The sequence below is a fragment of the Rattus norvegicus genome, chromosome 10 (genome assembly GCF_036323735.1).
Source record: "Rattus norvegicus strain BN/NHsdMcwi chromosome 10, GRCr8, whole genome shotgun sequence".
Taxonomy (NCBI): domain Eukaryota; kingdom Metazoa; phylum Chordata; class Mammalia; order Rodentia; family Muridae; genus Rattus; species Rattus norvegicus.
Window position 1 is genome coordinate 65,579,567 of NC_086028.1, and position 17,277 is coordinate 65,596,843.

General features: G+C 40.6%; 1 protein-coding gene across 4 annotated transcripts in view; it reads left to right on the top strand.

Annotated features, from left to right (window-relative positions):
* The window catches only part of Atad5 (ATPase family, AAA domain containing 5), a 47,811-nt gene that overhangs the window by 10,998 nt on the left and 19,536 nt on the right, over positions 1 to 17,277 (top strand). For 2 of the 4 annotated variants that reach the window (XM_220750.11, XM_039087647.2), the window contains exons 5-14: positions 543 to 669; positions 2,079 to 2,160; positions 6,523 to 6,707; positions 8,655 to 8,809; positions 9,239 to 9,398; positions 9,793 to 9,981; positions 12,790 to 12,886; positions 14,188 to 14,267; positions 14,525 to 14,664; positions 15,402 to 15,552. In XM_220750.11, coding sequence (XP_220750.6) covers positions 543 to 669; positions 2,079 to 2,160; positions 6,523 to 6,707; positions 8,655 to 8,809; positions 9,239 to 9,398; positions 9,793 to 9,981; positions 12,790 to 12,886; positions 14,188 to 14,267; positions 14,525 to 14,664; positions 15,402 to 15,552 — 1,366 coding nt within the window. Of the gene's footprint in view, positions 1 to 542; positions 670 to 2,078; positions 2,161 to 6,522; positions 6,708 to 8,654; positions 8,810 to 9,238; positions 9,399 to 9,792; positions 9,982 to 12,789; positions 12,887 to 14,187; positions 14,268 to 14,524; positions 14,665 to 15,401; positions 15,553 to 17,277 lie in introns of those variants that run through there. The other 2 variants (XM_006246963.5, XR_010055697.1) reach the window with 2 other exon arrangements.

Below are 17,277 nucleotides of genomic sequence, written 5' to 3' on the forward strand. Positions count from 1 at the left end.
AATGGCATCGTAGAATGAGAACAGTAATGCTGGCAATTTGGGTACACAAGAGAAAAGTAGGAGAAAAGGTGAAGATTCTTCAGTTAATAAGGAAAGAAGCTGGGCATGGCGATCCATGCCTTTAATCTAAGCACCTTAGACAGAAGCAGGCAGATGTCTTTAAGTTTGAGGCCAGCCTGGTCTACAGAACAAATTCCAGGATAGCCAGGGCTATACACTGAGACCATTTGTCTCACAGAAAGAAAGTAAAGAAGAGAGAGAGAGAGACAAAGCAAGCAGGCTATATGCTGAAATTACAAACATCTGTAGTAAGAATCTTTTGTGAAATTATGAAGAAAAAGGAAATTCCTTCATTTTCACTGTTACACCTCTATAAAAGTTGTAGCCACAGTGTGTGTTATTAGGTACATGTACATGTGAAAACAGCTTAGTTCAGAACTATCTTAGGCTTAGGCATTCACTGGGGTAATTAGGATTTACTAAGAGTAATAGAAAATACCATTTTAAAGTGTTTTTGTTTTTTTCTCGTATTTTTGTTTTAGGACTCTGTAATATTAATAGATTCAAATCCAACTTCTATAAGACAACCAGAGAAAAATCAGAAGAAACTTCAGAATTTGAATGATGTACTAGGAAAAAAACTTAACAAGTCTTCTAAAAAAGTTCCTGGTAATTGGATTTAATACTGTTTTATGAATAGTAGAATGTTAGGGGGCAATCGATTCTGGTGTCTTATCCCATAAATCATAAATTTTAGGTATTTGTTTTTTTGTTTTTTGTTTTTTGTTTTTTGTTTTTTGTTTTTTTTTTGAGGTAGGCCTGCACTGTGTATTCCTGGCCTGGAACTGGCTACAGAGATCTGCCTGTCTTTGCCTATGGAGTGCTGGAGTTAAAGGCATGTACCATCATGCCTAGCTTTGGTTTTGATTTTTTTTTTTTTTTTTTTTTTTTTTTTTTTTGAGACACTGGCTGTCCTGGAACTCACTCTGTAGACCAGGCTGGCCTCAAACTCAGACACCTGCCTACTTCTGTCTTCTGAGCACCACGACCACCCCGCTCTCTGCTTTATTTTGTGGGTCAGGATCTCCTATCACTACAGGGTGACTACTTAACTATATAACACCTCATTTTCCTGTTCTACCTTTGAGTGTTGGGATTATAGGTGTGTGCCACCTTGCCTGCCTAATTATTTCCATTTTGATAAGTGAAATTTTGATCAAGTTTTTCAAAGAAAAACTTGCTTATTTTTTGTTTTTTTTGGGGGGGGGACACATATTTTAAATTATTGTACTTCTGTGTGTATATACTTAGCAGCTTCCAAATTTAGTCTTTCAGGTTTTTCTGTGCTCAATAAAACATCTGTTTATTAATTGCTTGATTTGTGTTCCCATGCGTGTGGATCTTTACCTTCCACCTGGTAGCTTACGAACTTCAGGAATAAAACCCAGGTTGTCTGTCAGGCTTTGCCCACGAAGGCATCACTGCAGTCCCGGGGTTTTGTTGTTGTTGTTTTTTCACTATTTATTTATTGAAACAGGGTCTCACTGTAGAACTCTAGCTCTCTTGGAACTCACTATGTGGGCCTGCAAGTGCTGAGATTAAAGATGTGCACCACCTTGCCTAGTTTTATGTGTATTTTTACCATGTGTGCTTGCTTGCTTAATGTGTTTGCCAAAGAGGCCAGAAGAGGAATTCTTTCCCTGGAGCTGCAATTGCAGAATCTTGTGAGCTTACAATGTGGGCGTTGGAAGAGCTCTATGCATTCTTAACTGCTGAGCCCTCTCTCTAGCCCCTGTTTTGTTTGTTTATTTTTAACATTAAAATATTTTAAATCTTTGGGTATTTCCCTAGACATTCTGAGCAAAATTTTGAGATATACATTATAGGACTCTGTAGTTAAAAATGAAAGTTTCCCAGGTGATTTGGATATTATGAAGTTGATGAAACATTGTTATATAGCATTTCTATAATTAAGTTAAATTTCTAAAAATTTTAAAAGATAATTTTGAAAACAACTGAAGATAAGTTGAAATGTTAAACACTTAATACTAATCCAAGTATTGATTTTTTTTTCTAAGGAAAAATGAAAATTGCTCCTTTATTTCTTACCAAAAAGACAAAAAGAACAGCCATTTCTGCCTTTGATTTGGATGAAAGCAGGTCAGTCCAATATAAATATTTAAACTTTGAATATTTTATGGAACACAAGTATTTATTTGTTTAATTAGATGTCAATGGCCATTTGAATTCCTGTTTTCACATATGTGTGGTGTGTGTATATATGCCTCTGTGGTGTCTGTGTTTATGTGTATTGGTGTACTTATGTGCAGGTGCTCATGTGTATATAGATGGAGGCCAGAGGCAGGTGGCAGGGTCTTCCTGCATTGCCCTTCTGTGGGTAATGTAGGTGCTGGCATCCCAATTCCAGTCTCTGCCCTTGCAGGGCAGGTGCTTTCCTCTCTTGAATCATCTGCCCAGCCTCTTGAGGACATTTAAAAATACTATTAATAGTGCTTGTACTGTAAGAGCAACAATGCCAGCCAACCAACCAGGGCTCTCAGGGACTAAACCACTAGCCAAAGAGTACACATGGACAGACTCATGGCTCCAGCTGCATATGTAGCAGTGAATAGCCTTGTTGGGCACCAGTGGGAGGATAAGCCCTTGGTCCTGCCAAGGCTGGACCCCCCCCAGTATAGGGGAATGTCAGGGTGGGAAGGGGGAGTGGTTAGGGAGGGGAACACCTCTGTAGAAGGAGGGGAAGGGGATAGGGGACTTATGGATGGGAAACTGGGAAAGGGAATAACATTTGAAATGTAAATTAAAAATATCCAATAAGGGGTTGGGGATTTAGCTCGTGGTAGAGCGCTTGCCTAGGAAGCGCAAGGCCCTGGGTTCGGTCCCCAGCTCCGAAAAAAAGAACCAAAAAAAAAAAAAAATCCAATAAAAGAAAAAAAATAATAATGCTTGTTCTGCTGTTGAAGGCTTTCAATTTCTATTAAGACTTTTTGGCTGTTTCACGTAAAATAACAGAATAATTAGAAAAGAAAAAACAACCTGCCCTAAAGCATCAAATTTTGTTCATTATCCTCATTCGATAAATATTTTGGTGACCAGGTACTGTTTTTGGCACTAGGACTCCTAAGGAAAACACAGTACCTATCGCACCATGAGTCTTGTAGGCTCCAGAAGGAATATAGTCTATAAGTAACATTACCTGGTTTAACAAATGAAAAATTGACATTGTACTGAGGAAGGGCACAAAATTTTATTAATTTATATTTAAAGAGATTTTTGTCTGATCAGTTCACTGACAAAATGATACCTGAACTCTCAAGGAAAAGCAGCAGCTCATGGGGGTGGGGGGTGTTCTAACAGAGGGAAGATCTGAACAGACGAGTGAGGCTGTAAGGAATGTGCTAAAGCACCAATGACAGAACGAATGCTGGTGTGACCTGAGCACCAGAGCTGGAGAGGGATGGATGAGATAAAGGCATGCGTATCACGTAAAGAGATTGGACTGCCAAGGTTTAACATGCCTACTGGTGCGTGTGTGTGTGTGTGTGTGTGTGTGTGTGTGTGTGTGTGTGTGTGTGTTTGTTTTGTTTTTTGAGACAGGGTTTCTCTGTGTAATTGAGCCCTGGCTATCCTGGACTCTCTTTGTAGACCAGGCTGACCTTGAATTCAACAGAATTCTGCCTCTGCCTCCTGAGTGCTGTGAGCCACCACACCCAGCTACTAGATGCATAAAGAGCAGGATGAGGGTGTTAGAACATCTCTAATGTGCACGAAGCTCCAAGTTTAATTTCTAGCCCTGCGTTTATTGAGCAGGAGGACCAGAGGTTCAAGGCCATCAGCTTCAGCAGTGTAGGGTATTTGAAGCCAACCAGGATACGTAAGACCCTGTTTTTTGTTTGTTTCTTTGTTTAAAAGAGTGGGATGAAAAAGAAGTTGACGTCGATGTAGGAGTTGAGGTGTGGGATAGTGGAGATGAGAGCTAGGGTGTTGGAGATGATACATGAAAGATTTAGGAGATAAATCTCTGTGTGTGTGTGTGTGTGTGTGTGTGTGTGTGTGTGTGTGCTTTCCTTAGTATTGGAAATTGAACTGAGAGCCTTAGTAAGCACTCTGACATTCAACCACATCCCAGCCCTTTACTTATTTATTTGAGACAGGGTCTTGCTAACTTTTATCTTCAGCCTCCTAAGTACATGCCTGTGCCACCATAGCTGATGGAATCTTTTCATAATTAACTGGGTTTAGGGACAGGCCTGGGCACATTTTTTTACTCTAGAAAGGTATAGGCAGATATATATATATATATATTTTTCCCTTATTAATGCCACCAACCTTCATAACAGATTATTATTAGAATATCTATTCTTACTCCTATTTAAAAGTTTAAATATTGTCTTTTGTCACTGTTCTGTTACTGTAAAGAGACACCATGACCAGAGTAACTCTTAGGAAGCATTTAACCGGAGGCTTGCTTACAGTTTTAGAAGTTTAGTTCATTCTCAACATGGTGGGAGCATGGTAGCATGCTGGAGGTGCTGGAGCATTGACCTGTAGGCAGAGAGAGACTTTGAGCTTAGCATGGGCTTTTGAAACCTCAAAGCCCACCCCAGCAACAAACTTCTTTAGTAAGGCTGTACCTCCTAATCCTTTCAAATAGTTCCACTCTCTGGTAACTAAGCCTTCAAATATAGGAGCTTTGTGCGGACCATTCTTATTCAGACAACATGCATATCTTAATGTTTCTTTCTTTTTTTTTTTTTTTTTTTTTTTTTTGGTTCTTTTTTTTTGGAGCTGGGGACCGAACCCAGGGCCTTGCGCTTCCTAGGCAAGCGCTCTACCACTGAGCTAAATCCCCAACCCCTTAATTTTTCAATTGTCTGTACCTGCGTGTCTGTATGTACAACAACCACATAGATGCTTGAAAAGGTTGAACAAAGCCTCAGATCCCCAGTAACTGGACTTACAGGTACTTCTAGGCGTACAGTAGATAAATTGAGGGAGCATTTGCCTATACATATCCAAAGCTATTTGTAGGTGTGCAATATATATAAGATAATATATGCTAAATGCATATTTATACCTGTAGTACCTCTTCCCCTAAACTTCAGCTACAACTTCCCCCAGACATCTTTACCTTTATATCTTCCCCTAGTAGTAGTAGTGGAAGAAAAGCACACCTCCTATTTTCTGAATCTTTTGGGTTTGGTTGGTCTCTGTAGCCCTGGCTGTCTGGGAACCTCTCTGCCTCTGCCTCCCAAGTGCTGGTTGGAGCCACCACTGCCTACCCAGGTTCAATTTTGATTTATTTGTTTATTTGTTTGTTTGTTTGTTTGTTTGAGACAGAGTTTCTCTGTGTAGCCCTGGCTGGCTTCAAACTCTGTCTCCCAAGTGCTGAGGTTAAAGGCACACACTACCACTTCCTGGTTGTGACTTTGATTCTTTTTTTTTTTTTAGACTATCTATTATTATTATTATTATTATTATTATTATTATTATTAATTACTACGGTGGTGGTGGCTTTTCCAGAAAGGGTTTCTCAATATAGCCCTGGCTGTCCTGGAACTCACTCTGTAGACCAGCCTAGCCTCTAACTCAGAGATCTGCCTGCCTTTGCCTCTTGGGATTAAAGGCGTGTGCCACCTCTGCCCAGTAAGACAGTTTGTTTGTTTAATGTATACATGCTTGTCGTTATTTAATTTATGAACATGAGTAGATAAAGCAAAAAAGAATTTTACCAGCTGATTTATTGGGTATGCTTAATTTTGAAAAGTTTTTAGATTTCACTTTTATTGTGTGTCTGTCTGTCTGTGCATGTATATGCCTATCTTGGCATATATCAAAGGAAAATTGTGACTTGGTCCTTTCCTCTATGTGGTAATAAGCTCAGGTTATCGGGCTTGTGTGCCTTTACCACTGAACCTTCTCACTGTCTGAAGATAACAGTTTAAAGTGTCATGTCTAGATAGGTCATCCCTCCTTGTCTTTGCATTTACTTACTTACTTGTGGTAAGGGTGTGTGTAGGCAGAGATGGTGTCCCCTATCCCTGTGTCAGCCCTGGGATTGAACTCGGATCAGGAGCCTTGGTGCCTTTACTTGCTGAGCCCCTTTACTAGTACTAAATAATTTACGTTTTCATTTAATTTTACCTTATTTTAAGATATGATAATATGTTATCACTGTAGCTCTGTTGCCCCGGAACTTACTTATTAGACCAGGCTGGCCTCAGGGTCACAGAGATTCACCTGCCTTTGCCTCCTGAATGCTGGGATTAAAGGCATGTGCCACTATACCTGGTTATTTGTATTATTTTTATTATGTTAATTAATTCACTTATTTACATGTACGTATGTGCCATGGCCTGCATATGGAGATTAGAAAACAGTTTGTGAGAATTGATTCTCTCCTCCATGCTGTAGATCCTGGGAATTAAACTCAGGTTGTTAATTTATTCCTTCAGTTGCTTATCACTTTTGCTTTTACTTTTCAAATAATTTTCTTCAAAGTCAAGATTCATCCGGACAAACTCAGGATTGTGATGTACAATTTAAAGCAAAGCGTGATTTTCTAATGAGTGGTTTGCCAGATTTACTGAAACGACAGATTGCAAAGAGAGCTGCTGCATTAGATGTGTACAATGCAGTGAGTACCAGTTTCCAGAGGGTTGTTCATGTACAACAGAAGGATGACGGTACGTTTGTTTATTTTATGTGTATGCGTGTGCGTGTGCGTTCATTTAGACAGGGTCTCCGTATAGCTTGGATAGCCTGGAACTCACTATATAGACCGGGTTAACCTTAACTGTATTTATTTTTGAGCCATGGTCTCTTATGCTGTGGCCCAGTCTAACCTTGATTATGTATCCTAGGCCTGAAACTTAGCAGGACTTCTACATTACCTTCCCAAGTGTTGTGATGTAGGCAGGGCCTCCATGGCTAAGTACTTCTGCTTACCCTGAGAACTAACCTGATACTATGTGCTATTTAAAAAAAGTAAGGACCTTGGGATGTCCCTAGCTGATAGATTCTGCATGCATATGGGAGCTGTGGGTTTGATCCTCTGCACAAAAGGAGGGAGAAGAGAGGCTAAGCTTTAAGGGCAGTGGCTCTCCAAACACCTGGAGAGAGACTAAGGCCCTTCTCAGCTAGATATGAGACTCTAGTTTTTAAAAAAGAAAAGGTTGGAGAAATGGCTGAATGATTAAAAGCACTTACTGCTCTTGCAGAGGACCTGGGTTCGAGTCCCAGCATACACATGGAGACTCAAAACCATCTGTAACTTCAGCTCTGGGAGATCAGAAGATCTATGTTTCTTGCATTCAGGAAGGAAAAGCCTCTGTCCTTGATAAGTAGAGCACAAATGTGGTGCATATATGTGCACCCAGGTGCACACACAAAAGTATAATAATACCAACACTTACTAGGTATAAAGAGGAGGATCTCGGGGCTGGGGATTTAGCTCAGTGGTAGAGCGCTTACCTAGGAAGCGCAAGGCCCTGGGTTCGGTCCCCAGCTCCGAAAAAAAGAACCAAAAAAAAAAAAAAGAGGAGGATCTCTGTGAATTCAAAGCCAGCATGGTCTACACAGCAAGTTCCAGGTATTATGAGACTCTGCCTTAAAGAAGAAAGGAAGGAAGAAAGGAAGAAAAAAGGCTTTAAAAAGAAAAAATAATTTGTTGTTGTTTTAGTTTCTCAAGACAGGGTTTCTCTGTGCATCCCTGGCTGTCCTGGAACTTGATATGTATATTAGGCTGGCCTGGAACTCAGAGAGATCCACCTGCCTCTGCCTTCTGAGTGCTGCCTCCAATAAGTAAAGATTTTAGAAGGAAGAAATAGGGTGGGATTTCTGGTTTTATAGCATCCTGATGTGATTTTGATGATTACAAGTATATTTTATCCTTTTCTTAGTAATTCCTGAACTCAAGTTTACTGATGTTGTTCCTACACAGAGCAAACAAAGAAGGCAAAGGGGTTCTTCTACCCCCATGTTGTCCTCCATCCCTGATGAGGGCCTTGAATAAGGATTATTCTAATGTCTCAATTTCAGTTTGTTGGGAGGCTAGGTTTGAGGATCTGTAGTTCTTGGCCAGTCTGAGGGATATAGCAAGTTTAGTCTCAGCCTGGGCTCTATAGTGAGGCTCTGTCTAAAAACAAACAACATAACAACAAAACAAATCAAAACCTTAGACTCAAAATCAGAGTGCTGAACAGTTCCTGATTTTTTTTCTCCATATATCAAAGTTGATTTTAAAAGATTCAAAAAATAAATGAGCTTGTGAGTATTTGCTCATTTTTATAAATTAAAGAGAGATGAGGTAATTTATATCAGTTATTTTTGGTAGGGTTCTTACTATGAAGCCTAGACAAGCCTTGTGGTCTCAGTCCTTTCTCACCTCTTAAATGTTGTGTTGTATGAGTGAGCCATGACATGGGCGAGCTGTGATTTTGCTCACTGCATTCACTTGGACGTTTGGTATTTTTGTTTTAACCATATAGCTGCTTTGGTTTGTTTGCTAGTGCTGGAAATTGAACTCAGGGGCTCTTACATACTCAGATTTGTCAGATTTGTCTAATGCTTGTGTGTTTGATATTTAATAAGCAGACTCACTGTATAACTTAGTATACTCTATTTCTCTTTAGAATATTGGTTATGGCATTTGAAGCCACCTTCTTGTCCTCTGTTAACTGAATTTAAGGAATTAAATACTAAAGTAACAGATCTCTCAAAATGTCTTGTTGCTTTTGGTGAATTTTCAACCTTGAATCCAAATCCAAGAAGTAATCCTGCTGTTGTGGTAAGTACCAGATAAGCCATCCATCATTCCACAATTGAAACTTTCCCTGTGTTCATAGGAAACCACTGACTATTGACTGTTTAGGTTAGGGGTCCTCCTAGTCTCTAATTTTACAAACGTGTCTAATTGAAATATATATTCAGAAGAGAGAGAGAGAGAGAGAGAGAGAGAGAGAGAGGAGAGAGGGAGGAAGGAAGGAAGGAAACAAAAGAAAAAGAAAATTGAAAGATATATATTTTTTTAAGTTTTATGTGTATACATGTATGGTCCTGAATGCATGTTTGTGTGTGTGCATCTGCCCACAGAGACCAGAGAGGGTGTGAGATGCTTTGGAACTGAGTCCCAGGTGGTTGTGGGCCCCCCAGTGTGGTCATGCTTGTCCCCCAATGGATGGTACAAGCTTATTGTGCATTTTGTTTTTCATTGCAGTTGATGAGGACAAGGAAGGAGTTTACCAAAGAAGTAAGAAATCTTTTGCTGGAGGAAATAAAGTGGTCAAATCCAGAATTTTCTTTGGGAAAATATTTTCCCTTGCTTCTTAAAAAACGAATTGAGCACCAGGTACTTTGTGAGGGTCATGGTAAACAAGGTTAGTGACAACCATTGTCATTCATGTCTACCTTTGACTCTTAGATGTGGATAGCACAGACAGAACGTTGCTGCTGTTGGCAAGGGACATTGTTTGGGAGTACAATGCAGTGATTGGTCCTGCCAGCTTCCATGGATCCCAATCCAGACAGATCTAATTCTGTTAAAATGCTAATTATTCATTAATAAAGCGTTAAAGGATGTTATTGCAACTCATGTATATAGAAGGCAATCTACATAGTAAACTCTCCAGCTTACGTAATATTTGATTCCTAACTTTTCATGTTTATGTTGTACGACTATAGGATATTTGAAAGAGATAGAAAGTTTATTGGGTATTGAAGATTGTTTTTGTTGATTAATAAGCACATCCATTTCTCTAATCCACAAAACAGCAAGTCCACAACTACAGCCTGATGTCAGTCAAAAAGAAACCAAAAGGAAACAAGTGGAAACAGGAAGTCAGAAGTCAAAAAGAAAAAAACCAAATGAATATTCAGTGAGCCCAGAAAAGATAAAGGGGAAGTCAAAAGAACTTGACAAAAGAATCAGCTCTTCTTGTATAAATCTAGATCCTTCCAAAGGTATATTCCTGACTGTCTCGGAAGAACCGAGCTGATCAGAGTACATGTAAAGTCAAGACAGACGCAGCAGACGGTGATGTTCTGACAGTAGATGATGACAACACTGCTTTCCTGCAGATTGGATTTTTCCCTCTTATCCTAGAACTCTTAATTTTTCTTTTTAAATCTTTCTACCTTCCTTCCCTGCCTCCCTTCATTTTGAGATAGTCTTATGTAGCCCAGACTGATCTCAAACAAAGATAACCTTTGAGCTTCCCACCTTCACGTACCGAGTACCAGGACTGTAAGCACGCATTACTGTGCCATGTTTATGCGTGGTGCTGGAGACTGAACCCAGACCTTTGTGTATGCTAGGCAGATATTTTGCCTACTAAGCCACATTGTGAACTCCCAACCTTTCATTCTCTCTTGCCCCTCTCCTCCCCCTTTTCAACAACACTCTTTTTATGTTGCTTAGGATGGCCTTGAACTTGGTTATCTGTTTCAGCTTCTCAAATAGCTTTGTTGGCTCAGAGAGAACCATATTAACATGTTGGTGTTAAATTTATAGTTTTATCCTGTACTTACATAAATACACCTGCTATTTTGGTTTTAGACACAAGGTCCTGCTGTGTATCCCTGCCTGGCCTTGAACTCATGAGTATTAGAATTGTTGGCCTTCACTACACTTTCCTTCTACATAGGCTCTGTCTTTTAAGCTGATAATCAGCCCGAGCTGGTGGTGCAGGCCTCCCAGGAAGCTGTTAAGAGGATCACAAGTTTAAGGTCTACCTGCAGTGGTGTAGCATGCCTTTAGTCCTATCAGTCCAGAGGCAGAGGCAGGTGGATCTCTGACTTTGAGACCAGCCTGGTTTACAGAGCCAGTTCCAGGACAGCCAGGGCTACACAGAGAAACCTTCAAAAAAAGGCTACCTGGTATATAGAATTGAGTTCAAGACCTATTGCCAGGGCTGTAGCTTACTCTAGAGCACTAGCTCTAGGTTCAGTGCCCAGCACTAGAGGGGAAAAAAATCCTGGAATCATATTTATGTTGTTTTTCTGTATATTTTGCCTTTCTATATATTACTATTTAGTATATATGTGTATGCACACACACAAACACACCTTGTCTAAAGTATTCTATTGAGTTGATTTTTTTTGTGTGTGTGATTTTTGGTTTGGTTTTTTTGGGGGGGGGGGAGCTGAGGACTGAACCCAGAGCCTTGCGCTTGCTAGGCAAGCGCTCTACCACTGAGCTAAATCCCCAACCCTTTACTTACATTTCAAATAGTATTCCCTTTCCTGGTTTCTTGTCCATAAGCCTACATCCCCACCCCCTTCCCGGTTTGTTGTTTCTTGAGACAGGGTTCTAGTACTGGCTGTTCTAGAATTCACTCTGTAGGCAAAGCTAATCTCAAATTCAGATATCTGCCTGCTTCTGCCTCCTGGGTGCACCAGACCATGCTTTGTTGAGTAGATTTAATTCATCTATTTTATATTAGATTTATAGAATGTTTTGATATTTGATATGGCATGCCACCTACCATTTTCTTAAAACAATTTTTTAGCATATTTTATGTGTATGGGGGTGTGAGTGGTGCTGGTAAAGGCCAGATGAGGACATTGGATCTGCTGGCATTGGAGTTACAGATGGTTGTGAGCCACCATGTGTATGCTGAGAACACACTTGGGTCCTCTGGAAAAGCAGCCAGTGCTCTTAAGTGCATGGGAGCCATTTCTCCAGCCCCATTGCCTACTATGAGGGATACTTTCATGAGGTTTTGATTTAGTTTGGCTGGTATGTTAGTTTGGAGAGAATTGGCGCCTTGGCAGATGGGTAGAGGTGTATCCTTTGTCTCTGTACCCAGACTGACATCTCAGATCAGAGCCTTGTCCTTCAGCTCATTTGTTTCATGGGTCCTGTGAGCAAACCTAGGAACCAACACTAGTTTGTTTGTTTTTTTTCCCACATGGAGAGGTTTAATGAGAGAAGAAGAGTAGAAGAGGGGAGGAACAAAGGCCGGCCATGAGCATGTGGAGGGAAGGGGGAGGGATGGGGCGAGAAGGGACAGGGAAGAGGGCACCAGAGCAGAGAAAAGGCAAGAGCCCAACACTAGTTATTAAGGGTTGAATGGACATAGATTACTCTTTTTTTGAAGATTTATGTATCTTATGTATATGTGCACACTGCTGCTGTCTTCAGACACTCCAGAAGAGGACGACATCAGATCCCATTACAGATGGTTGTGAGCCACCATGTGGTTGCTGGGAATTGAACTCAGGACCTCTGGAAGAGCAGTCAGTGCTCTTAACCACTGAGCCATCTCTCCAGCCCCCATTACTCAGTATTTATAATAGTTTTTCATTTTTTTTCTAATTTATTTGTTTGTTTATTTTTAAAGACAGGCTCTCACTGTGTGGCATGGGCTGACCTAGAATTCATTATGTAGACTGGACTAGCCTCATATACAGAGATCTACATGCCTCTGCCTCCCAAGTGCTGAGATTAAAGTTTTTGTTTAAAAGTAATTGAGTTTGGTGTGGTAAATTTTTTTTTTTTTTTTTTTTTTTTGGTTCTTTTTTTCGGAGCTGGGGACCGAACCCAGGGCCTTGCGCTTCCTAGGTAAGCGCTCTACCACTGAGCTAAATCCCCAGCCCCTGGTGTGGTAAATTTTAAATGAAAAGTTTTAAAAACATTTTTGCATTTTATAATGAAAATCTTTCTACTAATATCTTTTATTGCATCTATAATAATATAGATGTCTAGGAATGTTTGTTTATGTCAAGGAGTGGGTAACATCTTAATATGTTTATTTATTTTTTCTTTAGAGTCTGGAACTGAAGACATGCTTTGGACAGAAAAGTACCAGCCTCAGAATTCGAATGAACTTGTAGGCAATGAGTTAGCTATCAAAAAGTTACACAGGTCAGTAGAATTTTTCCCCCCCCAGAGCTGAGGACTGAACACAGGGCCTCGCGCTTGCTAGGCAAGCGCTCTACCACTGAGCTAAATCCCCAACCCCCTAAAATTTGTAAGTAATTAAGAAATAGTTTATGAATTTAGTTTTGCTATTTAGACTAAAATTTAGAAACTACAAAGTAGTATTAGATGAAAAGCATTTTTGAAAAATAATTTCAAGTAAAAACTTTATCTTATTTCGGTTATTTATTTATTTATTTATGTTTTTTCTTTTCTTTTTTTTCTTTTTTTTGGAGCTGGGGACCGAACCCAGGGCCTTGCGCTCACTAGGCAAGCGCTCTACCACTGAGCTAAATCCCCAACCCCTATTTAGGTTTTTCAGTACTGGGTTTCACTATGTAGCTCAGGGTGTCCTAGAACTCACTCTGTAGACCAGGCTGGCCTTCAGTTCAGAGATTCGCTTACCTCTGCGTGTGCCCCCCGCCCCCCAATTCCTGGGATTAAAGGTGTGAGCCAGCCAACAGCACCTGGCTTCTTTTTATTTCTATTCACCAGAGCTTACACTATTGAACATACATCATAAAACTTTCAGATAAGATTATATCTGCTGGTCTCGTGGGGCACCTGTAATCCCAGCAGTCTAGATAGAGATGGATGCAGGAAGACCAAGAGTTAAATGCCAATTTAAACTACAAAGTGTAAGGTTAACCTGGGCTACATGATACTCTTATATCAAAAAAAAAATCATATGCACATATTTTCTGTTTTGTTTTTTTGAGATAAGGTTTCTTTTTTGTAGCCTTTACTCTCCTAGAACTAGCTCTGTAGACCGGGCTGGCCTCAGACTCACAAAGTTGCCTTTCCAGGACTAGGTGTCCTTATATACTGTAATCCTAGTACATGGAAGACTGGGACAAGAGAATACTGTGAATTCAAGGTCAGTCTAGGCAACATAGCCAAACCCTGTCTCCAAAAATTAAATCAGTAGGGGTCAGTATGACGGCTCTGTGAGTACAGGTGCCTGACAACCTCAATTCCATTCCTGAACCCACGTGGTAGATGGTGACAGCCAACTGCTCAGTGTTGGTTTCTGACTTCCTCATGCACACACACTCACAAACACACTGGGATCCTCCTGAGTTGTAGAGTTATCAAGTGGGAATCATAAATGTAGACCACTCCCTGTTTGTTTGGTGCAAGATATAGAAGGCAGGGTTTATGCATTCGGGGCGAGTATTCGTCCAGCTGAGCTATAACATGGCACTACACTTTAGAATGTTTCTGTTAACATATTTCTTTTATGACAGTTGGTTGAAGGATTGGAAAAGAAGAGCTGAACTGGAAGAAAGACAGAATTTGAAAGGAAAGAGAGATGAAAAAGAGGAAGGTATTTTGAGTTTTTGGGTTTTTTTTTAATTTTTTAAATTTCATTGAACATTTTAGTTAGCTTAGCTAATATTTACATAAACTTAAAGATTAGTACATTTAATGTTTGACTTTTTTACTCTTTATAGTATTCTTTATAGTATAGAGTTCACTTTATAGTATTTATGTGCAAGAATTTTGAAGGATTTAATTACTGTCTCCTGAGGTAAAAGTGCTGCCTAGGTTACATCATGTTACTTGTGTTTGAATGCTTTTCAGACCTGTCGGACGGCACGGACTTCAAAGGCAGTTCAGATGATGAAGAGTATCGCCTTTGCAACACTGTTCTTATAACGGGACCAACAGGAGTGGGGAAGACCGCCGCCGTGTATGCTTGCGCTCAGGAGCTGGGGTTTAAGGTCAGTCATCAGCAACAGTGAATGTTCACGTAAGACCTGAACTTCGAACACTAAACTTGCAGTGTGCCTGTAGTCCTAGCATTAAACTGGAAGAGCATAAGTCCAAGGCCAGCCTGTGTTAATGAAGCCCTGTTTCAAAAAACAAGAGAAGAGGGTGATGGGAAGATGACTCAGTTGGAAAAGTGCTTGAAGACTGAGTTCAGATTCCCCAGCACCTGTGTGGGTGCTGCCAGGTAGTGCATATCTGTTGTTCGGGGGCTAAGGAGGCGAAGTCCCGCATTTTTCTCGAGCATGCAGGTGGACCTCACCAGTCATGAATACCAGGTTCACCCAAAGACTCCGTTGTTTGCTTCCTTGTTTGGTTGATTAATTGTTTATTTGAGACAGGGTCTCTCTGTGTAGGTTAGCCTGGCCTGGAGATTTGCCTGCCTCTGGCTTTTTGGATGCTAGGATTACAAGTGTGCATCACCACACATGGATAGAAGTTTTCTTAAAAACCACGGTAGATGTAGATTGAGAACCACAGTAAGGTCATCCTGTGGCTTCCACACGAACAGTGTGCAGAGGAGGAGGAGGCAGGCATGATGGTTCACACTTGTAGTCCTAGCAGTTGGAAAGCTGAGGGCTGAGGTAGGAGAATTGCCGTACATTTGCCTAGGCTATGGTATGAGACCTTGTCTCAAGAAGAAGAAAGAAAAGAAAAAACACTATTTCTGTCTTTTAAAATATTCTTTTAGATATTTGAAGTGAATGCCTCTTCCCAGCGAAGTGGCAGGCAGATCCTGTCTCAGCTGAGGGAGGCTACCCAGTCCCATCAAGTGGATAAACAAGGCGCAAACTCACAAAAGCCCTGTTTCTTTAGTAACTACAACATTGGCAAGTCACCAAGTAAGTAACCTATCCCCTGAGCTGTGATAATGCTTGGAGGAGTAAACTACTGAGAAAAGGTTCTCATAAGCATCTACCGATTACTCTTCATCCTTTCCTGCACATAAACACACTTTTGTTCCCAGCCTGTTTGGAGTAAAATAAATCCGAAGGCCCAATAATCAATACTATTCTCATATGTGTCTAAACACTAAGGGCTTTTTTAAAAAAATAGCAATAGTATAATCAAATCTAACAAAAAGAAGCTTGTTCCTTGCTAAAAAGAAGTCTGATTTCAGTTGTTTGTGGTATTGCATGGTTTGTTCAAATCAGTATCCAAACAGTGGCCCACGTGTCACACCTGACTAGTTCTTGCTTCCTGGGTTTCTTTAACCTCTATCAAGTCTACGTTTTCTGTTCCTGTCATTTATGTATTGAGGAACTGAGTCCTTGTCACACTGTGGATTTGTCTTCTTACTGAATTTTATTCATTTACTTGTTTAATGTATGTATGTGAGTACACTGTAGCTGTCTTCAGACACACCAGGAGAGGGCATTGGATCCCATTACAGATGGTTGTGAGCTGTAGTTTTGGTTACTGGGAATTGAACTCCGGAGCCCTATAAGAGCAGCCAGTGCTCTGAACTGCTGAGCCATTTCTCCAGCCCCCTCTTATGTATTCTTATGACATCAGTTGCCATATTTTCCTTCACTGTACTTCTTTTTTTTATATAATTTTTTAAAATTAATTTTTATTTATATAAGTCTACTGTAGCTGTCCTCAGACACACCAGAAGAGGGCATCAGATCCCATTCCAGATGGTCATGAGCCACCATGTGGTTGCTGGGAATTGAACTCAGGACCTCTGGAAGAGCAGCCAGTGCTCTTAACTGCTGAGCCATCTCTCCAGCCGCAGCCCCTGCTTTCTTATAAGCTACTGGTGGTGGACTCTACGGTTCAGGTTCTGTTGTATGACTAGAATGCTGGAGTAGGTAGGCTTGTTCTTCCTATGACATCATGAAGGAATACCTGACCCTCCTCAAGTAATTGATAGATGAGTTCAAGTGATTTTCATTCTGGCTCACTCATGGTGAAACTCTTTACATCTTCGCTGTTACTGTGCCTATGTTTAATAAAAGACGCGTCTCTGCTTACTGATGGGTCATCTGTTTCTTAGTCACTTTCTTTGTTCAGTTTGAACATTTATTGTTATTTATTCAAGTTATGGATGTGCTCTGCAGTGTCTAAGATGCTCTTGGTACTGTCTACCATAGTTTTCATTTCCAGAAGATTCGCGTGGGCCTTTTTTTATCCTCTGTGTTTCCAGTTATCACGTGCCCCATTTTCCTTAGGGATTATATTCTTGTTTATTTAGGTGGTGTGTGTGTGGGGGGGTGTGGGTGTGGGTGTGGGTGTGTGTCTGTCCGTCCGTCCGTCTTTCCGTCCTTCCATGTGAGTTTCTGTGCACCATTTGCATTTAGAGCTTGCAAATGTCAGAAGGTATTTGATCCCTGGAATTGGAGGTACAGGCAGCTGAGCTGCCTGATGTGGGTGCTGGGAACGGATGCTCGTGGGTCCCCTAGGAAAGCTGTAAGTTCTCCTGAGCACTGAGCCATCTCTGCCTGAATGCCTGATACTGTCACTTGCCTGTCAGACTTTGTACAGTTTATCTTGTTAGATGCTAGGTATTTCTGTCTGCTTTAACTGGACCTTCGTTCTGAATTTGGTTGTTTCAGATCTGCTAT